The following is a 23,833-nucleotide window of genomic DNA, read 5'->3' on the forward strand; positions in this document are numbered from 1 at the left end:
ATGCTATTCCAGTGTGCAGCATTTGCACAAGCACAGCAGCCTATTCAAATGACCTGTGGGATACCTGTGAGAAACGCTGGGAAAAGGTCCCTGCACCTTTTCAAAATTGCAGTCACATAGAAGCTGCATGGTGCTATTCCATCATGTAGTTTCATGCACCTGATAATGCGTGTTTTTTTAGAATAAGAATTATTGCCCAAAATGTTTACATTTTAGAACAATAAACATATAATTGTTTTAGCTGCATGTTTAGCTATTTGCCTGAAGTTTAGTTTAAGCACGAATACTGCCCTCCCTTCATGTTATCTTTATTTCTTTTAATCACAGTACATCAAGCTTTAGCACAGATTTCTCTCGGACCCCAGAAATATCGCGTTCTGTCTCTCTCAGTAAGTGCACTATCGTTTGATTTGTTGTGCAAGACAGAGATTTTGTGCTTTGCTATTAACAGGTCCCTTTGTAGTAAATAATTAGTTTTATTTTATTTATTTCAGGTACTTATATAGCCGTCAATTTGCGCAGTGCTTTACATATATATTGTACATTCACATCAGTCCCTAACCCTCAAGGGGCGTACAATCTAAGGTCCCTAACTCATATTCATACATACACATACTAGGGCCAATTTAGACAGGATCCAATTCACCTACCAGCATATCTTTGGAGTGTGGCAGGAAACCGGAGTACCCGGAGGAAACCCACGCAGGCACAGGGAGAACATGTAAACTCCAGGCAGGTGGTGCCGTGGCTGGGATTTGAACCAACAACCCTAGTACTGCCAGGCGGAAGTGCTAACCATTTAGCCACTGTGCTGTGTTTTATAGTTTTATGTTTGCCATGACTCTTGAAGGAAATTTGTAGGCAATATTTTTTAGTTTGCTAGTATGAACGTTAGTGATGAAGTGCACAATTCTGCTTGCAATTCCTGAGGGATTCTACCACAAAAGGATCTGTTAGAAACTAAAAAGACAACATTGTGCAACCATGCCTCCATCACACAGACCTATGGAAAGAAGCTAAATGAATGTAGTTCATTCATTTTTCAGTATTTATAGGGCACATATGTTTTATACAGTTTGGTTTACATCAGTCCTAGCTTGAGTTTGAAGAGTTTGTATTCTGATGCATCATCCACAATTATACAGATACAAATACTAGTATAGATTTAGGATCTAGAAATGTCATCGTAGTGTGGTACTGGTTGACAATTAAAAGTTGATGTTCTTGCTGCCTTGTCTTATATTACTCTAAGTTTGCCACAAAGGTGGAGTTGCACTGTAATTGCTATTGGCCCATCAGTAGAGATTTCCTATACAAAGAGTGCAATTAGATTTCATTATAATAATTTACAATTGATCATATAAAATATATATGGCCGGTATTTACTTTCTTATTATTCTTTCTACGCTAGGCAAACAACTAAATATACAGATCAAAAGCACAGATAATTATTTTACCTCCCAAAGGATTTCCTTCTCTGCAGCCACAGTCAAGTTAGGTCCAGGGCTTCCACTGAACCTCCAGCACTGCAGCAGGACCCATATGCACCCCCAGCTTGCTGATTGGACAATCAAGGAAAAGTGACATACAAACTGATTTTTCTGCTCTTTCCTCTGATCAGCATGATCAATTTCAGTACACATATGTAGCAGAGCCTCATTGGCACCGAGTGCTCCTTTCTTCTGCCAAGGCTGTTATGCAGGGAATTACGGGACGTTGGTATTTAAAGTGGAGTTCCTCCCAAAAGAGGAAGTTTCACTTTAATGCTTTGTCCCCCGCTCCCCGTTAAGGATTGGCACCTTTGGGGAGCGGGGTTGGAGCGGGTACCTGAATTTGACAGGTACCTTCTCTCACTTCCGCTGCAATTGCCTAGGTGATCAGGAAGCGGAAGTTGACAGGTCCCAGAAGACTATGGAATGACCCATTCACAAAGCGCAGAGCTTCTCACGCATGCGCAGTGGGCACCTGGCTGTGAAGCCGTAAGCTGTCACAGCCAGGTGCCCACACTAAAGATGCCAGTGCCTGGGAGAGAAGATGGCCAGTGAAACCAGCGGTGGTGAGGACACTGCTGGACCGAGGGACAGGTAAATGGCTGTATTTTAAAAGTCAGCAGCTAGAGTTTTTTTTTTTTTCAGCTGGAACTCCTCTTTTAGACCGTTTTTTCACTGGTTGCATTTAAAAGGCATTTAAAACTGAAATTTTGCCTTATTTTCAGTCTTGCACAGCTGTACAGGCTCCTCTGCATGCAAATACAGTATGCCTAGGAACGTCCACTTCTTCAGACTTGCATCCACCCATCGAGGCATTTTGATATTTGTACTCCTCCCGAGAGCCATCCCACACTTGCATCCCGGCTGAGGGTTCTTAAGAGGAGTTTTGTTGTGATGTTTTCAGAAATTATAATATAGGACATTGCTTGCCCCCCACCCCTCTACAAATACACAAACCATGATCTGCCTTCACTGAAAAGATAAATACAGAGACCCAGTGATGACATAAGCAGATCTAAAAAAAGTTATGTATTGACAACAGGTTTTATTTAAAGATATCTAGCATTTTAAATGAGGGGGGAAAAGGGGGCAGAGAAGATAAATCATAAGCAGATTAAACTTCAGCCTCAATGTTTTTTTCTGAATAATTATCTGCTTTAACTGCTGTCTAATAAAACTTGCTCTCATTCAGCTCTAAATACAAATCAATTTTTGTAGGTGGTTTTCCAAAAAGAAATAGGAAGCGCAAACGTAAAAGAAATAATCCACAGGTATGAGCATTTCCTCAGTGCACTTTGTAACTGTAACATATTTTTCCTATTGGTCAGCTACTGTAATGTTGAGAGTTTAACTTTTCCAGACATTTTTGCCTGAGCAGACATTGTATTAGGGAGCAAATCAGATGCTCATTATAACCATGGGTTTCTACAAGTCTGTAGAGCAGACCATGAGACGTGAGAGATCAATCAGTGATGTTTGAGGTGCAAGAGAGCTCTGTCTGCACTTCTTTCAGCCCTACGGCTCCTTTCACATGGAGCAGAGTCTGGTCCAATCAGCAGGGGATCCTTGAGCATATTCCCTGCTGAATCAGAGCTGAACGGGGTGGATGTCCGTTTTTTGACATATATGCCCATTCAGTTTGTGCCTGATGGATTTGTGACAGCTCTTAGGTCTGCAAAAATGGAAAAGGACGCAGGCATTTCCATTTTTTTTTTCTGGCCTGGACGGACTCAGAGGTAGGCAGGTGTAAATGGACACAAGTCATTTTACATTTGCCTGTCCATAGGTTTGCATGGAGCTTCCGATTGGGTCCGCCTGAACAACTGACAGGTGGATCCGATCGGAATGCCCATGTGAAAGGGCCCTAACTCAGTGGGCCCACTGCTTGAATTTATCACAAAACTCTACAGACCATAGTATTGTGGATACAAAAGTCAGTTTTGAGATGGCAAAAAAAATCTGTTCTATTCACTCTATTCAATATATATGGTATACAAACAATTACCAGAAAATTATGTCACTACATAGGCCAGTTAAAGATTAAATGGGCTCAATGGTCAGGCATGAAGTGTGTGTTTTTTAAAACTTAACTGGTAAATTTTGTTCTGATGTTTCTTTCTTTGTAATGACAGCTTGAAACTGCTCTGTCGACTATGCCACCCGAGGAAAGGGATGCCTATTCTCAATTGTATGATGAAGTTGGGGGTAAGCACATAAAAACGTGATATAATTGTTTATTTTAAAATCTTCACAAAGAAAAAACGCACAATTTAAATATAATGTCCACAAACTGAGTCAATTTAAAAAGTCCACTACAGTAAAATTCACAATTCTTATGCTGCACTTAATATACTTAGGTGCATATGATATCAAATCCAAAATGTATACCACCACCATATAGGCCCCAACTTAGCATAGACACCTGACCAACCACTACAGGAGGGGTCATATTTGGCATGCCTATTTTCCTCCACAATCCCAAATTTTTCCTTTAAAATGCAGCAGTGTCATCCACAATGTATGCACTCAGGGATGAGAGAGAACTTCTCATAGTGCAAGCTTTTGTTAAAATCCGTATACAAGATGAACATGAATCCAGTTACAAACTCTCAAGTGCAAACAGAAGCATATATCTATGCATCTAGGCTTTAGGATGATACAATAAATCATCATCCCACTCATTCTTCTGATAGTCACCAACTCAGAGTTCCTGATGTGCTTCCTGGCATCTCCAAACCCTGCCTGGCAAATGTTCTCCCACAGGCTTCATTGGATACTGCTAGAGGAACCATGGGGTTATGCACTTTCCCTCAAATGAAAAAGCTTCAGATTGTGGAGGAATATACACATGGTGGTCATTTGTCTATGGTGATTCAATATGGTGGGGGAATCTGCATGTTTTGGACTTGATATTATTTGCATTTGGGGATATCACTTGCACAGAAATTGTGAGCCACTGTTTGTGGACTTTGAAAAATTTAGCAGATTTATATTTTACTTCTCATCAAATCTGCAGACTCTGCTTTCTGCTTGGCATTGCTTCACAATGTTTGTGCTATTGATGCTTCTCAAAATACAAATCTATGGGGTTGATTTACTGAAGGCAAATAGACTGTGCAATTTGCAAGAGCAGCTGCTCCAGAATTTAGTAAATGAGCAGATGTATCGCTGATTTCCATCATGCCATCATGTGCAAGCAAAAGCTGTTTTTATTTTGTTTTTTTTTTGTTTATTTTCCTTGCATGTGTTTGGGTATTCTTTACAAAGTGAAGCTTTGCCACCTTTACTAAGTTCCAGAGCAACTGCACTTTACAAAGTGCGCAGTCTATTTACCTTTAGTAAATTAACCCCATAGACCAGAACACTGCCAAGCAGAAAGCAGAGTCTGCAGATTTGATGAGAAGTTGAATAAATTTGCAAAATTGAGTCAGCCGACTAATAATTGTCTCCCTTTTTGGCTAATATCTTATCTTATGAGTTGCTTAGCTGAGAGGCAGCATGATTGTAGTGACTGTCCTGTCCTCCCACCAGGGATGATCTACCAATCTCTATACTGAATACAGTAACAACATTATAGAAGATCAGTCATATAAAAAAAATGAAAAGCTCATCAATCAAATTAAACCATTAAGTTCTGCTTTAAACCTTGGAACAAAATATGCTCTGCTTTTTATTTTATTTTTTTTTGGCTAGAGTGCAGAGGTTTTAGAACTCCTGTCAATTTTTATTGCTGTGTGTCACTATTAGGAAGAGTGACTCTCTCTATTTGTCCTGTTTACTTTTTACCTTCAAAAGTAAAAGAAAGTCCCAAAATTTGGGTTGATCCCAGAACAGTTATAGAGGGGAAAACTTCCAAATGGGACACTAGTTCTGGTGACACATCGGGATTCCCTCACTTTCACAAAGCATTTATTAGGTTTTAAGGCTGTATACAGCTTACCGTAGCACAATGAGAGGGTGCAAATAGATATAACAAGAAAGGGCACAATGAACACCCAGGGCACCCATTACAGCGAGGTATGGGTACAGAGGAGAGTTTCTTGTGCTATCAAAATGTCAGTGATTCTAAACAGCACGGATTTCTTCTCACTTCCTGTTTTGGCAATGGGACAGGATGTAAAGGGAAATCTCAATGGGAGACAGATGGCAAAAAAACCCCAAAAAACCCTCAATTACTCTATGCAAATTTAAAAAATAAAAAAACTTTTGTTACAGTTTAAGGAATCCGATTAGAGACCTACACCAGTTGATGTATGTCCTCTACAGAACACATGTATGCGCTTCTCATGTACGTAAGGCTGCACGCAAATGTGCATGCTTATATATACTGCACACTTACATCTAGGCTGTTATCCCCAGCTATGGTCATCATTTAGGACATTGTCCCCAACGCACCAACTTTTAATTGCTGATTTCTGACATTTCACAATGAAAACATTGTTTCCTAAGCTCTTTGCCGTAAATATCAGCCTTACTCTACCCCCAAGAATAAAGGGGCCGATAATGGTACGCAGCTAAACTGATCACCTTGTGGCATTTGAATATTGTAAACCTAATTTTAAAAATATATGAAACCAAAATCAATTGAAAATAAAGGCACAACATTTCTTTAGTTGTAAATTTTTTTTTTTTTTTTTGCTTTGTCATACTACCACCAACTCTCCCTTGGTGAATGATAATCTAATCAAACTGATCATTCTTACTGATAATGTCATGAAGTGGGGTCCAGGTTCTGCCATAGGCAGAAAAGTCTGCAAAGACATATTGGGCTAGGTTTGAAAAGTACTCAGCATCATGCACAAATGGTTAAAAGGAAATGTGCACACCCTCAAACACATACACAATACCTTTTATTTGACTTACAGTACCTTCTTCCCATACTTCCACCTACATCGTTCTTCCATTCAGTGGTCTGTGTGTGTCATAATGTAGGCCCATGGTGGACGAGACAGAAAAAAAGACCTTCTTATAGTCTTTCCCTCTATGACAAATGTAGGCTGTAACACAGGGATCATAGGCCAGAACTTCATATACTTCATTGTACAGAATGACGCAGGTTCATGAGGACTGTGCTTACAGAGTTCTGTAGCTACTGAGCTGTAATCAGAGGAGATACCCGGCAGGGTGGATTTGATTTAAATCAAACTGATTTAAATCACGATTTAAATCACGATTTAAATCACTAGTCAGTAAGGCTTGATTTAAATCCTAGTTTTCTACATAGACTAATTCTTGCTGGTATAACTTTAATATGCAAGTAGATGAAGATTTTTAGAATAACAACTTTTCATATTAGTTTTTTTATCCCCAGTTTAATAGGTTAATCATTCATATTTGGACAACTTTTCTGTCATACTTAGGAAGGAGAAAAATAATCATTACCTTAATAATAACAATTTAAATAGATTTATTCAACTGAAACAATAACATTCCAGCATATGTTATTTGCTTAAACATCCATGTTTGTTAACTAATTTGGCTAAACAAAATATATATATTTCAAGAAGCTTAGACTGTCAGCCCCTTCCTCCTCACACTTAGTTTCACTTTCTTCTTGTGCAGATCTATTCCACTCCAAACAATCAGAAAAATATTGTTTCTATTCTATTCACTGAACTTCTTGAAATTTAGCACTGAAGGGGTTGATTCTGTATTCATAGGTTTGTAGAAGTTAGGATTACGGTCTTTTTCTTAACTCTGTTCATGTTATAACATTTTTGCTGTGAAGAAGAGGCATGTGATCTCCGCTGACTCAAATTCAGTTTTGAGAACTGCAAAAGTAAACCGAGCATCTGTGATAATATCTTGTAGGCAGAGAAACTGCCCAATAATCTTACACAAACCTCTGGAAGAACATGACATTGTGAATGGATTAATGGAATTTATTTACCAAAACAATTAAACATATACAGCCTTATTCTACATAATTAAAAACCTAATCTTTATTTCATGATGGAATAACCTTTGGATGGTAATATATTTTCCTCAAAAAGCATTTTATTTAAAAAAAATCTGATTTAAATCGAAAAAATCTGATTTAAATTAAAAACAATCTGATTTTTTTGATTTTTTTTAAAAAATCATTGATTTTTATCCACCCTGATACCCGGCCATATAATTGAGCAAATTACTTCTATGTCAAATACAAAGCTTGTGTATGGGGACTTAGAGCCCTGACATTAACTTCTGTTTCTGTAAGAACTGTGCAAAGAAAATCTTATTTGGATTTCATATTAGGTTCATTGGCCATGTCTGAAGATTTCTCCACATATGACTGTGATGTAAGTCCTCTGTTTTATTTCTATTGACTGTATTTACCTTGCTGAAACAATAAATGAAAAATGGATACCAATTTGTTTTAGTTTGGTGTTTAAAATACTGCTTACTGCATCACTGATGTGGTTTAGATCAAAAAGCACCATCAATATGGACTAGTGGTAATGCATGCAAAACAAGTCTTCAAATCATCGCCCATATCATGTAACCTAGGTGTATTTGTATTTTCCCAACATGATGCTCAGTTCATAAGGTGCTAAAGGCAAAGTTCAGAAAATCCACCGCTCCCCTCCCTAGCCATTATTTACCTCCCATGACAGCTGTGGCCCCCAGTGTTGTTTACAAGTCGGCTAGTAACATCACATAGACTGGAACAAGACATTACTCCTGCAGTTATTTGTACATCTATTATTTTAGGATGGGTTGCCATGGTCACAGAACCCAGTTTGCCCTAGATTAGTGTCATGAGTTGCCATGGTGTGGACAGGCCAGTTGTCAGCACCATAAGAACTGATTATGCTCTAGGGCAGGATGCACTTGTTGCTATTTGTTGAGGCCCATGCACACCATGGCAATGCATGATGCTGTTCCAGGGCAGGTGGCATGCAGAGCCATCCTCAGCATTCAGAAGAGGTCGATACCCCAGCTTCTCCAGAATTGCTCCACCTTCTGCCCTCCTCATCACTGCTGCAGCCAAAAGGTAGGACTCTGGTGTGAAGAGGAAACTGGGTGATTGGGGGGCACTGTGTGATTGGAGGGGCTCTGTGATGGGAGATTGTGTGATTGGGGGGCTCTGTGGGGATGACTGTGTGATGAGGGAGGAAATCTGTGATGGGGAGACTCTGCTGTGATTGGAGGACTCTGTGATAGAGGTATCCTGTGATGGAGGGCTCTCCTGTGTAGGGTGACCTCTGATGTTTAGCAGGACTGTGATGTGATGGGGGACTCTGATGTAAAGGAAAAACTTTCAAGGGAAGCTGGACCTTTAATGTTTTAAGGGCCTTCTGATGTGAAGGGGGGACTCTGATGTAAAAGGGGAGTTCTGATGTGTTGCGAGGACCTCTAATGTGAAAAGGACATCTGATGAGAGGTTCATTTAATCAAAGTGGTTATGGGCATCGCACCAGGCTCAGATTTTCCCATTGAAAAATAAAGTTTAAGCTTTTTACAGCTTAGACTTCAAGATTCTGCATTTATAGGGTGCCACTGTTTTAGGGTGTGTGTGTGGGGGGGGGGGGGTAGCAATGATTGTGGGATTACTGTGCTTGATTGGCCAGCAAACTCGCCTGACCTGAACACCATAGAGAATCTATGGGACATTGCCAAGAGAAAGATGAGAGACATGAGTCCGAACAATGCAGAAGAGCTGAAGGCCGCTATTGAAGCATCCTGGTCTTCCATAACACCTCAGCAGTGCCACAGGCTGATAGCTTCCATGCCACGACGCATTGAGGCAGTAATTGCTGCAAAAGGGGCCAAAACCAAGTACTGAGTACATATGATGCTTATACTCTTCAGAGGTCCGATATTGTTCTATGTACAATCCTTGTTTTATTGATTGCATGTAATATTCTAATTATCTGAGATTGTGGATTTGGGGTTTTCATGAGCTGTATGCCATAATCATCACAATTATGACAAATGATGGCTTCAACTATCTTGCTTTGCATGTAATGAGTCTATCTCATATATTAGTTTCACCTTTTAAGTTGCATTACTGAAATAAATTAACTTTTGCACAATATTCTAATTTTTCGAGTTTCACCCGTATGTCACAATGACACACACTTTTTTTTCTTCTTCTTTTTTAATGTAAGTCCATATTATCAGATCATATGACCAGATGAGGGGAGTGGTTAGGAGTCGAGGGCGATTTTTCTGTCACCCTCTGAGTCTATGCAATATCCAACATAATCATGTGTGTAATCCATCATTTCAATGATTTTATTCATTTTTTTTTTTTATTTGTACATGGTGTACGTAAGTTTAATATTTTTATAACCACAAGGATGTATTCACTGCTTTATTTATTTATTTATTTTAAATTAATAAGTCAAAAGGTTCAATTATAACATATCGGGGTTGACTTACTAAAACTGGAGAGTAGAAAATCTAGGGCAGCTCTGCAGAGGAACCAATCAGCTTCCAAGTTTTATCGTCAAAGTTTAATTGAAAAAGCTGAAGTTAGAAGCTGATTGGCTACCATGAACAGCTACACCAGATTTCACACTCATCAGTTTTAGTAAATCAACGTCAATATATGATTAATTTTTTTAAATATTTATTTTCAGGGTGAGCAAATGGAAGATGCTTCCAGTGAGACTGAAGAAGACATTCCAGAGGTAGAGTATATAACACACTAGCCAGTTGATTGATTATCATTGTCCACAGTGATTTCTCAAAATAATCCTATAAAAGGTGGCTTATTGGGTAGTGGGCATATAGATATTGCATCTTTGTGCCATTATTTAGAGGACTCAACAAAGCCAAGTTTATGTACTCTTACAGTATATGAATAGTTAAAAGAAAGGTAAAAAGCAAAAGTAAAAAAATGTACAAACTTTAAATACAATTGTCCTAAAACCAATATTAGTTTTACTTTAAGAGCCTTCACAAGCAAAAACACAGTAGGTAAAAAATACTGTTCACAATGTTTTTATTTTCATTGCCCAAAAATAAATGATCAGATTTTTCAGGTTAGCGTTTTTACTTTATATTAAATTTTTGCATGCATGTATATGAATGTATATAGGACCAACACATAATACAGTATTTTACTGAGTCACATTAATTTATTTCCAAGAGTAGATAATCTAACATGCATGTCACAATAATACACAAACACTTTTTTTATATACATCAGTATTGTCAGGTTATATAGCCAGATGATGGGAGTGGTTAGGAGTCGACGATTTTTCTGTCATCTTCTACACCACAGGTGTCAAACTGGCAGCTCTCCAGCTTTTGCGGAACTACAAGTCAAATGAGGCATTGCAAGACTAAGAGTTACAAGCAGGACTACCACAGGCAGAGGTATAATAGAACCGCAACAACTGAAGGGCCGTCAACTTGACACCCCTGCTCTACGCACTATCCAACATCATGATGTGTGCAATCCATCATGTCAATGAGTTAATTAATCTTTTTTTATTTGTACGTATTGGTGTATGTAAGTTTACTATTTTTAGAACTACAATTCATTTATTCACTACTTTAATTTTTTTTTTTTAATTAATAAGTCTGAAGGTTGAATTATAACATACTGGGGTTGATTTATTAAAACTGAAGAGTACAAAATCTCTGGTGCAGCTCTGCAGAGAAATCCATAAGCTTCCAGGTTTTATCGTCAAAGCTTAATTGAACAAGCTGAAGTTAGAAACTGATTGGCTACCATGCATAGCTGCACCAAATTTCGTACCCTCTAGTTTTCGTAAATCAACCTCAGTATATGATTAATTTTTTAAATATTTATTTTCAGGGTGAGCAAATGGAAGATGCTTTCAGTGTGACTGTTGAAGACATTCCAGAGGTAGAGTATATAACACACTAGCCAGTTGACTAATTGATTGTCATCGTCCTCAGTGATTTCTCAAAATAATCCTATAAAAGGTGGCTTATTGGGTAGTGGGCATTTTATCTTTGGGGCATTATTTAGAGGACTGAACAAAGCCAAGCTTATGCACTCTTACAGCAATGCCAGAAATGGAAAAGCAGTGCAGATCTGGCAGCAAGTGAAACCCTGACCCACTTCACCCAAAATGTTTCTTCTATCGCTCCTAGATTAGTTTTCCCTTTTCCTTTACAAAATATACTAATACTTTCATTGTGTGTGTAGTGTAATAAAAATTGACCATTACAATAAAATGTCAGATTGGTTAAATTGTTCAGGCTTTTGACAATGAAATATTTACATACTTTTAACAAGCAATAAATGAGGTTTTAAAAGCCTTCACTGACTTATGTAACTGCAGGCACTGTGGAGAAATTAATCTCCTTTTTGCTTTCTTGGGCAGTGGGGACTTGGCATCCTAACAGATTTCTAATGAAAACAAACACCAGGTTCTTTAAGCTATATGAAAACTAGTTTTCAGTGTCTTTGTTGTGACAACAGAAATATATTTCTTCTCTGTGCTTGCAGCTACACAGATCAGTGTTTTCAAGCTCTTTTATTGCATGTTAAAGCAGACCTTTACTCCCCAAAGTCAAAAAATGCATGCCTGTCCATAAAGTCAAAAAGTTTTTAAAAAACGTAATTTTATTCTTCGATAGCCGGCCACTCTTGTTCCGCATGTGCCAGATCTGGCATGGCATTATTGCTGGGCCAACAGAGGAACTAGGAAGAAGAATCTATTCAACAGTTATGTCGTTTTTGAAAATGGTGGTGCAGGGGCCGGGCACATAGTGTTTGATGCATAAGAGTATTGTGGCAAAATAGGAGGGGAAAAAAATGGACACATAAATATATTTAACACATTACCCTAAAAGAGCATTGGCAGTATGTTGAGGGGAAGATCTGCTTTAAGAATATATAAATATTGAACATACCTAACCTGTCCAAAAGTTAAAGTGGAGTTCCATTCAAACTGTAAAATATAAGTAAGCAGCTACAAAAACTGTAGCTGCTGACTTTTAAAAAACAGGCACTTGCCTGTCCCTCGATCCTGTGGTGTCCTCCCCGCAGCCCGTTTCACCGGCCGTGTTGTGTTCCCAGTGCTGGCATCTTCAGTGTGGGTACCCAGCTGTGACAGCTTGTGATTTCACAGCTGGGTGCCCACTACGCATGCACGTGTAGTGCTGCGCTTTCTGAATAGTCCTGTAGTCTTCTGGGACCCGTCACTTGTCCCAGAAGACTACAGGGAGGGAGAGTGGGTGGACAACTTCCGCTTTCGATTGCCCGGGTGATTGCAGTGGAATTGGGAGCGGGTACCTGTCATTTTTGGGTACCTGCTTCCCAAAGGGGCCAATCCTTAACGGGAATCGGGGGACCAGTCCTTAAAGCGGAACTTCTCCTTTTGGGTGGAGCTCCACTTTAACTTTAATCTACATTTAAAATTGATGACTGCTGCATCTATGGGCATCTGTCATGGACAGATATTGAATTTGTTCAAAATGAGCATTGGATGCCACCCTTGCCTCTACTCTGTTTGCAAAGAAACATTTATTTCTTTTTAATAATTGAAGGGGGGCAGTACATTTCTTCAGTACATTGGGAGATCTTTGCTCAGGGTTTGTCTACCTTTATCTTGTGTGCAATTTCATTAAACGTAGGTATTGTGTAATTAGTAATGCTCTGATGTCACTATAGAAAACCTTGCGCTGTCCTTCAACAGCAGATGAGATGGCTTTTTAAACGTAGCTGCAAATACTATTTTTAGTCCTTACTAGGGTGAGCCAAATACTGTATTTCTTGGATGCAAAAATTATTGGGGAATCTAGAAATGTTTAAACACACTGTACAATGAGGACCATGTAATTAGGATCAAATCTTTCAGCTTTTAATAAGATCACAAATGCAAAATAACAAGGAAGAGTGGACTATGGTTGGTTGGGGTGATTGAAAGAAAAATTAAAAAATGAAATTTACGTGTTTACAATACACTATAAGAAATAGAAAAAAAACATAGTAAAACTGGAGGCAAATCACAAAACTGAGTTATAAATATGTAAGTCAGTTTTATTTGCCAGCTTTCTACTTCTGGGGAAATTACATTCAGTACTTTTTATGGGATCTTAGAAGGATTCAAAACCTCTTCCCAGCATTGTTCTGTTTCTGTGAGTTACAAGCAGTGTAGTCCATCCAGTTCAACCAAAAAAGTTATGATCCTGTACCCACAGTTGATCCAGAGGAAGGCAAAATAAACCAAGGAAAGCATGAACAAATTTGCTCCTGCAGAGGAAAAAAATTCCTTCCTGATCCCCCGAGAGGCAGTCGGATATTCCCTGGATTAACTTTGCCTATAACTGTTAGTATCCAGTTATATTCTGTGTATCCAAGAAGGAATCCAGGCCTTTTTTAAAGCAATCCACTGAGCTGGCCAGGACCAACTCTTAAGGAAGTCTATTCCACATTTTCACAGCTCTCACTGTGAAGAAACCTTTCCGTGTTTGGAGAATAAATTTATTTTCTTACAGACGTAAAGAGTGCCCTCTTGTCCTCTGTGATGACCTCAGGGTGAATAACGAGTTCACTATATGAACCACTGATGTATTTATACATGTTGATCATATCCCCCCTTAATCTCCTCTTCTCAAGAGAGAATACATTCAGTTCCTCTAATTTTTCCTCATAGCTGAGCTCCCCCATTCCTCTTATCAGTTTGGTTGCCCTTCTCTGTACTTTCTCCATGCTCTTTTTGTGAATTGGCGCCCAAAACTGAACTACGTATTCCAGATGAGGCATACTAATGATTTGTACAGGGGTAATAGGATATCTCTCTCTCTGGATACTATACCTCTTTTAATACAAGAGAGGGTTTTGCTTGCTTTAGAAATCGCAGCTTGGCATTGCATGCCATTAGGCTTGTGATCTGCCAGAACTCCCAGATCCTTCTCCACCATTGATTCCCCCAACTGTAACCCCGCTAGTATGAATGGAAATAATTTCTCCAAACCACATTCATAAGAGGAATCTTGATTGCGGCGGGAGCAAGGAAGAAAAAGGAAAGAAGAGAGAGGGTCAGTGGGCTCTTAAAAGAAATATTGGACATGGAGCAGATCCATAAGAAGAAAATAACAAAAGATACGAGACAGAGGTTATCGGATAAAAAAGATGAGCTAGAGAGGTTGATGGATGAGGAGAAGAGAAGAGTATACAACAGGGTTTTTAACGAGAGATATAGATGGGGGGACAGACCAGGAAGATATCTAATGAGAGCTTTGAATAAAAAGAAAAATAGGAACTATATAGAAAAGATAAAAAGTTCAAAGGGGGAGTTGGTCCACTCAAATAAAGAGATTATTAAAGTGTTTACGGAGTATTACAAAACGTTATATAATATTAGCCCCCAAAGCCCCCTAAAAGAAGCCCAAGAGGGAATTAATGAAAAAAAGATGACATACTTAAAAAATGCGGGATTACCAAAACTAAGTGAAGCACAGTTGAACTCCCTAGATGCAGAAATCTCCCAGGAAGAAATTAAAATAGCATTAAGAAGCACAGGGGGGGGGGAAAGCCCAGGCCCGGATGGATATACAGTTAAGTACTATAAGAAATTTAGTGAAGTACTGCTACCCAAGTTGGAGAAATATATGAATGCTCTGGGAGGTGGGATGAAAGTGAGGAGAGAATCCCTACAGGCCCATGTAGTACTTATTCACAAGGAGGGAAAAGATCCATCTCAGTGCTCCAGCTATAGACCTATCTCATTATTGAACACAGACACTAAACTGTATGCAAAGGTGTTAGCAAACAGGTTGAGGGATCTGATGCCTGAATGGATCCATGGAGACCAGGTGGGCTTTGTACCGGGGAGAGAACATAGAGATAACGGCTTGAGAACCCTGATGCTTATTCAGAAAAGTAGAAAAGGGAAAGCCCCGGTGGTGCTCTTGTCAATTGATGCAGAAAAGGCATTTGATAGAGTGGACTGGGGCTTTATGATGGACAACTTAAAAGTGCTGGGGATAGGTGATAGAATGCGAGAGTGGATAAGTAAATTATATAGGGAGCCTACTGCAATCATCACGGTAAATGGGGAGAGATCAGAACCCATTGGAATGTCTAATGGTACAAGACAGGGCTGTCCACTGTCCCCTCTGCTATATGTATTGTCACTCGAACCTCTGTTGTCAATAATAAGAAATAGTGGATCGGTAAAGGGAATTCAGATAGAATCCATAGAACATAGAGTAGCGGCCTATGCGGACGACTTATTGTTCTATGTGGGGAATCCCCGAATAACTCTCCCAAATATAATGAAGATTCTGAAGGAGTATGGTGAACTATCAAATTTAAAAATTAATCCAACGAAAACAGAGATCCTGAATATTAATATACCAAAGAATGAAAAAGAAAAACTACAAAAAGAATTCCCCTTTATATGGAGAGAAAAAGAGATAAAATACCTAGGAATAAAACTCACTGCCTCATCTAAGCATTTGTATAGATTAAATTATATCTCTTTGATAAATGAGATCAGGGAAGATTTAAAAAGACTAGAAGGAGGAAATCCATCCTGGATAGGACGTATAAACCTAGTCAAAATGGTAATTATGCCTAAAATACTGTATAGATTTCAAATGGTACCAATTAAAATTCCAGAAGCCTTCTTTAAGATAATGAAAAAAATGTTAACAAGATATATTTGGAAGAATAAAAAACCTAGAATAGCATATGAAACATTGAGTAGGACTAAAGAGAAAGGGGGATTGGGCCTACCAGATGTCAAGAGATACTATAAAGCAGTGGTTTTAGCAAGAATATATGACTGGACATTTAACCATAAGGGGAAAAGTTGGGTAACAATTGAAAATGATCTTAGTGGTAATAGATTGAGTCAGATGATATGGGTTCCACCACAGTTCAGGGGAATTAAAGAAAGCACAAGTATCTACACTTTAAATGTCTTTAGGGTATGGGACAATTTACACAAAAACATGAAATGGGAATTTAATTCTATATTAATGCCTCTCACAAATACTGAGTACTTCCCCCCGGGAAAGAATAAGATATCAGGGAGATGGTTTAGAAAGGAGGATACCCAATTGAGAGATGTTTTGGTGGAGGGAGAATTGAGATCACTTAAAGAGTTAATAGAGAAGAAGGGAGATATTTTTATTAGAATAGATGAGTGGAAATATCATCAATTGAAAAGTTTTATTGGAAATCTACCGAAACCCCTGAGAATAAAACGGGAGTGGAATATGTTTGAAAGGTTGTTAGAGACACGAAGGGATGGGAAGCATGGTATCTCAAAAGTGTATAGAATACTCACAGAATTAGACACAAACACAAAGTTAATTTTTATGACAAAATGGGAAAGGGATATGGGAGTTGGGTTTGATGAAGATAGACAGAGAAAGATGTTTAGATTGATACACGATAATGTTAGTATGAGAGAGGTTGAGGTTAATTATAAGTATGTGACACGATGGCACATTACACCGAGTGTAGAGCACAAGATGAATGGGGAAAACTCAAATATGTGTTAGAGAGGATGTGGAGAGATAGGCACGGTGTTTCACATATGGTGGGAATGTCCGAAAATCCAGGCTTTTTGGAAGATAATAGTTAAATTAATTGAAGAAATAACTGGAATTGACATAGGGTTAGACCCAACGACGTGCCTCCTACACAATGTGGAGACATCTGTAAATAAATATAAAGATTCAGGTATTTGGTACTTCTTGAATGCGGTGAAAGGGTTGATACCCAAGTTTTGGCGGAAAGCTGAGGTACCGAAGGAGGTAGAGTGGATTAATAGAGTAAACCAGATAGGTAGAATGGAAAGATCATACCATATGCAAGAAGATAGGATGAGAGTTTATTCCAGGAGATGGGAAAAGTGGGAAAGAGCAGGATTGAAAGAGAAATATAGGAAGATATGAACTAGGATGTTAGCAAAAAAATTAATAAGCCTCAAGAGATTAGAAAGGGCTAGAGTCTGCAGAGGGGGAGGAGGGGCGGGAGGGGGGGGTAGTGGGACGGGAAGGAAAAGAGTTTTTAGTAAGGGAAAGGTAGAAATGTTATATAATTGTCTACTTGTATGAGAATTATTTCCCTTTTTGGGTTTTTGTATTAATATGAAAAATTTAATAAATATTTAAATTAAAAAAAAAAAAAAAAAGCTGAGCTCCCCCATTCCTCTTATCAGTTTGGTTGCCCTTCTCTGTACTTTCTCCAGTTCTCCAATGTTTTTTTTGTGAATTGGCGCCCAAAACTGAACTGCATATTCCAGATGAGGCATTACTAATGATTTGTACAGGGGTAATAGGATATCTCTCTCTCTGGATACTATACCTCTTTTAATACAAGAGAGGGTTTTGCTTGCTTTAGAAATCGCAGCTTGGCATTGCATGCCATTAGGCTTGTGATCTGCCAGAACTCCCAGATCCTTCTCCACCATTGATTCCCCCAACTGTAACCCCGCTAGTATGAATGGAAATAATTTCTCCAAACCACCCCAAATTATCCCATCAATGTACCTGTAAATTGCTGGTGCAATTACTACTGTAGCCATAGCTCCCAGCCATCCCTGATTTTTAGGGACTGTTCCTCTTTTGGAACAAAGTACCCCTGTAACTGTTTGCTCCTCATTTGTTCCCTATTTTGGTCTAATGTACAGTGCCTTGAAAAAGTATTCATACCCTTGAAATTTTCCACATCTTGTCATGTTACAACCAAAAACGTAAATGTATTTTATTGGGATTTTATGTGATAGACTAACACAAAGTGGCTCATAATTGTGAAGTGGAAGGAAAATGATAAATGGTTTTCAATTTTTTTTACAAAATAAATATGTGAAACGTGTGGCGTGCATTTGCATTCAGCTCCCCTGAGTCAATACTTTGTAGAACCACCTTTCACTGCAGTTACAACTGCAAGTCTTTTTGGGGATGTCTCAACCAGCTTTGCACATCTAGAGAGTAAATTTTTTGTCCATTCTTCTTTGCAAAATAGCTCAAGCTCTGTCAGATTGGATGGGGAGAGTCTGTAAACAGCAATTTTCAAGTCTTGCCACAGATTCTCAATTGGATTTAGGTCTAGACTTTGACTGGGCAGTTCTAACAAATTAATATGCTTTCATGTAAACCATTCTATTGTAGCTCTGGCTGTATGTTTAGGGTTGTTGTCCTGTTGGAAGGTGAACCTCCACCCCAGTATCAAGTCTTTTGCAGGCTCTAACAGGTTTTCTTCTAATACTGCCCTGTATTTGGATTCCTCCATCTTTCCATCAACTTTGACCAGCTTCCCTGTCCCTGCTGAAGAAAAGCATCCCCACAACATTATGCTGCCACCACCATGTTTCTTGGTTGGGATGGTGTGTTCAGGGTGATGTGCAGTGTTAGTTTTCCGTCACAAATATGACTGCAGCCTGGAGAGGATTGTCAGGAAAAGGCCATTCAAAAGTGTTGGGGACTTTCACAAGGAGTGGACTGAGGCTGGAGTCAGTGCATCAAAATCCACCACACATAGACGGATCCTGGACATGGGCTTCAAATGTCGTATTCCTCTTGTCAAGAGCTCTTGAACAATAAACGTCAGAAGCGTCTTACCTGGGCTAAAGAAAAACAGACCTGGTCTGTTGCTCAGTGGTCCAAAGTCCTCTTTTCTGATGAGAGCAACTTTTGCATCTCATTTGGAAACCAAGGACCCAGAGTATGGAGGAAGAATGGAGAGGCACACACTGCAAGATGCTTGAAATCCAGGGTGAAGTTTCCACAGTCTGTGTTGATTTGGGGAGCAATGTCATCTGCTGGTGTTGGTCCACTGTTCTTCATTAAGTCCAGGGTCAACGCTGCCATCTACCAGGAGATTTTGGAGCACTTCATGCTTCCTTCTGCAGACGAGCTTTATGGGGATGCTGACTTCATTTTCCAGCAGGACTTGGCACCTGCCCACACTGCCAAAAGCACCAAAACCTGGTTCAATGACCATGGGATTACTGTGCTTGATTGGCCAGCAAACTTGCCTGACCTGAACCCCATAAAGAATCTATAGGGCATTGCCAAGAGAAAGATGAGACATGAGACCGAACAATGCAGAAGAGCTGAAGGCAGCTATTGAAGCATCCTGGTCTTCCATAACACCTCAACAGTGCCACAGGCTGATAGCTTCCATGCCACGCCACATTGAGGCAATATTTCCTGCAAAAGAGGCCCAAACCAAGTACTGAGTACATATGCATACTTATACTTTTCAGAGGTCCGTTATTTTTCTATGTACAATCCTTGTTTTATTGATTGCATGTAATAGTCTAATTTTCTGAGATTGTGGATTTGGGGTTTTCATGAGCTGTATGCCATAATCATCACAATTATGACAAATCATGGCTTGAACTATCTTGCTTTGCATGTAATGAGTCTATCTCATATATTAGTTTCACCTTTTAAGTTGCATTACTGAAATAAATGAACTTTTGCATGATATTCTAATTTTTCGAGTTTCACCTGTATATCAGAGTAAAGGGGCTGAATACAAATGCATGCCACACTTTTCAGATATTTGTTTGTAAAAAAGTTTGAAAACCATTTATTGTTTTCATTCCACTTCACAATTATGTGCCACTTTGTGTTGGTCTATCACATAAAATCCCAATAAAATACATTTATGTTTTTGGTTGTAACATGTCAAAATATGGAAAATTTCAAGGGGTATGAATACTATTTCAAGGAACTGTACAGTAGACCAAAATAGGGAACAAATGAGGAGCAAAAAGTAATCAGTATATACTGTACCTGTATAAAAACGCACCATTTATATACCAAACAGTGCTAAAATTTCCATTACATTTTGAATGGTTGCATTTGCAAATTTCAAAAGCTAGTGGAAGTAAAAGAATATCAATACACACGAAAGTGATTGGTTAAAGTACTTTTTTACCAGTAAGTGTTCATGTAATTTAAGTGTGGCAGGGTTTTGTCCTTTGCCTACATAAAGGCTTCCCGTTTTCCCATCTCAACCTTGGAAGGTATGCTGTAGCTTCCTGTCAAAATAAATTATATAAACTGGTAAGATTTGTTTTGTCTGTGGGTTATAACCAACATTTACATTTTTTACAGAATCAACATACTGGTACATATGCAACATCAGATGAAAATAATCCTAAAATTGCTGCATTAGAGTCTTCAGTGTCAACACATAATCCAGACCTGTCTGCCAGCTCCAGTCATGTAGTAAAAAGTTCTCCATCTGCACAATTTATTAACATTACAAACAAAACTTTGGTGCACTCGGTAAGCGCTCACTGTTCGGATGTTCCTGTAGACCAGACAGCAGCGGTCGATAGGAGAAAACCTCAATCAGTAGCTCATCTCTCGGCCATTGCTACTGGAACCAATTTGTCGATTGTGCAGCCTTCATGCTATCCCCTTGTCAATAATAAATGCACAGAAATGGCAGCCAGCTCCACTAGAGCAAACGAGGCCTTCCTTGTAATGGAATCACTGGTGAAAGAAGCTCCTGCTTCCAGGGAAGTCCTGCCAACATTCCCTGGTGTCAAAACTAGTAAAGCTTCAGAGGTACAGAATGCAACTTGTCATCCCAGTCTATTGCACATAAAAACATTGTCAAATCTTCTTAGACATTCTCCTGCAGTAACGAGTGCTCAATCTGGACAATTTATTAACATTACAAACAAAGTAAAAAGTACCAATATTCTTCAAGGTACTATATTCCACCCAGTAAATGTTGCTAAAAGCAGTGAAAGGTTAGCTTCCATTAGTGGTGAAACATTGACACCTTCAGATGGTGAAAACAATGCAAGAGCAGAACCTAAGGACATATATAATGGTAATAATAAGTTAGTGTCCATGAGTGCGGTCTCTCACAATCCTACAAAACCTTTAGATGACCAGGTTTGGAGCTCCAGCAGTACAAACAAGGCATCAGATAAACAGCAGCCTATGAGGTCTCTAAATATGAACAATGTATCAAATGAGCAGCATAACAAAGATAAGGATCTACTGCTGGCCAACTTAGGAAAAACCATGAAGAAACATGCAGCCCATAATGTTTCTAGACATGCCCCCAGCAAAACCTTTTGCTTTGCGAATACTGACATACTGTTAGATAAGGAGCCTCTGAGCTCTCCAAGTGTTAGCAAGACATCAGGTGAACAACCCAAAGGGACTCCTGTTCCCACAACAGTTTTGGTGCATGCTGTAAACTCTCATGCTATGGATGTTCCTGTAGACCAGACAGCAACGGTCCCCCAGAGACAAATTAAATCAGTAGGTCATGTCTCAGCTATTACTACTGGAACTGATTTGTCGATTGTGCAGCCTTCATGCTCTTCCCGTGTCGATAATAAATGCACAGAAATGGCATCCAGCTCCCCTAGAGCAAAGGAGACCTTCCATGTAAAGGAATTATTGATCAAAGAAGCACTGACTTCCAGGGAAGAAGCTCCACTAACATCCCCTGGTGTCAAAGGTGGTACAACATCTGAGGTAGAGAAGGCAACTTGTCGTCCCAGTCTACTGCACTTAAAAGCATTGTCATATCAGCTAAAGCAAGGTATGCTGTATGTTCTATCTTGTGTAATAAGTCTATAACTTAGTTTAGGTCTAGGAACATTTGCTGATGATTTGACTCTTTAAATACAGAAGTACTGAAAAATACTTGTATACCTTCTAGAAATCAAATGTGCTCCTAATTTATTGTAGTAAGCTGACAACACAGTGGGGGAGATCTATTAAAGTGTTACTAAACCCACAACAGTAAAATCGGTCTGTATATGTAGTAAAGCATGCTTGTTATACTCACTGTGGAACCTAGGGGGTTAATGCTCCACATTGTGTAAAAATGCTGTTTGATCCTGACTTCTCTCATCCTCCCCTTCTTTCCGTGTCCCCCTCTTATCTCCTGATAAGACATATCGTGTGGAGTCACTCTAAACATGTTCAATTTGGTGTGTATTGCTAGAGAGGTTTTTTTTTCTTGGGAAAGTGCAAATGATCAGCACAGGGCCAGTCAGCACTGTTCAGACAGAGGTCAGGGGTTCTGCATCCTCCTACAAGCTTTAACCAGTGCTCTGCTGGACACTGATAGAAATCACAAGACTGCTCTAACTGCTGATGAGAAAATGTATTTAGCAGTTTATATTTACTAAAATAATTTAATTCCCATGTTGTGTGTACTGTGGGAGACCAGATAGTGAATGCAGGGTCCTGGGTTTAGTAACACTTTAAAACTGGAGCACTCAGAATCTGGTGCAGCTGTGCATGGTAGTCAATCAGTTTCTAACTTCAGCTTGTTCAATTAAACTTTGACGATAAAACATGGAAGCTGATTGGTTTCTGTGCAGAGCTGCACTAGATTTTGCACCATGCAGTTTTAGTAAAGTACCCCTAGTGCCTCTGTGTCACAGTGCAAACAGTGTTATCAGCTCTATTTACTTCTCTTGTACTCCAACACCTTCCTCTCTTCTCACCGCCGTAACATAAGATGAAGGTGTTCTGTAGATGACAGGACAAAACTGATAAAACTGCTTGGATTTTCAATGCAGTAGAGGCAGAGTGAACATGGAAATTAGGAGCTTACTGGGTTTCTGGCATATTATTAGGTGTTTTTTGTACATTTAGCATTTTCAAAGAGATAACAAATGGGGAAATGTGCATTTTTTGCAGAGATGTATTAAATGTTTTCTTTTTTATTTTGCCCTGACATAAGCTTAAGCTCTCGTTCACCCCGGTGCGATTTGTCGTGCGATTTGACAATTCCAAATCGCATGATAAGTCACACCCCATTGCAGGAAATGGAACTGTTGAAATTGCCACGACTCATGTCACAGCGACTTTGAAAAAGGTTCCTGCATTACTTTTTTCTGATTTCATTGCGACTTACATAGACTTCTGTTAAACAAAGTCGCAAATTACACTGATCTGTGGCTTTGAAAACATGCTGAAGTGGCGTGATTTCTATGTCGTAATGGTGTGAACCAGGGCTTAAAGAAAAACTACAGGCAAAGCTTTTTTTTCATTTTGGATAGAGTAAGGAAGGGTTAAATCTCCGTCAGCTTTTTTTCCCCTTTGCAGTCTTTTTGGGGGGATTTCCTTTCACTTCCTGTTCCATAGCCAAAACGGGAAGTTAGAGGAAAAGTGAAAGGAATCCCTAGTCTTCAGCAGGGTTACCAGAATGATGTCGCCAGTGAAAAATTTCTCCTCTATTTGTTTTTTGATGACCACCCAAAATTTGGGATTTTCTTTCATTTTCGTTGATAACAGTAAACTGGACAGATGGGGGTGGGGAGTGGGGGGTGGATTTCCGTAACAGAAACGCAAAACTGCAATAAATACCTGACAGGGGTTTTTATGCCTTTCCACTCTATCCAGAACTAAAAAATGATAGTTTTGCCTTTAGTTATATTTTACATATGCCATGGACTTAAGCTAGAGGATGGACGATT

The 23,833-nt window shown here is 39.1% G+C and overlaps 1 protein-coding gene across 7 annotated transcripts in view; it reads left to right on the forward strand.

The window, feature by feature from the left end:
• Window positions 1-23,833, forward strand: part of LOC149444764 (uncharacterized) — a 183,082-nt gene that overhangs the window by 97,227 nt on the left and 62,022 nt on the right. For all 7 annotated transcript variants that reach the window (XM_089654563.1, XM_089654567.1, XM_089654565.1 and 4 more), the window contains 7 exons: window positions 328-389; window positions 2,709-2,761; window positions 3,623-3,695; window positions 7,728-7,771; window positions 10,058-10,108; window positions 11,245-11,295; window positions 20,487-21,942. In XM_089654563.1, coding sequence (XP_089510689.1) covers window positions 328-389; window positions 2,709-2,761; window positions 3,623-3,695; window positions 7,728-7,771; window positions 10,058-10,108; window positions 11,245-11,295; window positions 20,487-21,942 — 1,790 coding nt within the window. The remainder of the gene's footprint in view (window positions 1-327; window positions 390-2,708; window positions 2,762-3,622; window positions 3,696-7,727; window positions 7,772-10,057; window positions 10,109-11,244; window positions 11,296-20,486; window positions 21,943-23,833) is intronic.

The sequence above is a fragment of the Staurois parvus genome, unplaced genomic scaffold (genome assembly GCF_062004578.1).
Source record: "Staurois parvus isolate SC_StPar_1 unplaced genomic scaffold, SC_StPar_1.0 ptg000778l, whole genome shotgun sequence".
Lineage (NCBI taxonomy): Eukaryota > Metazoa > Chordata > Amphibia > Anura > Ranidae > Staurois > Staurois parvus.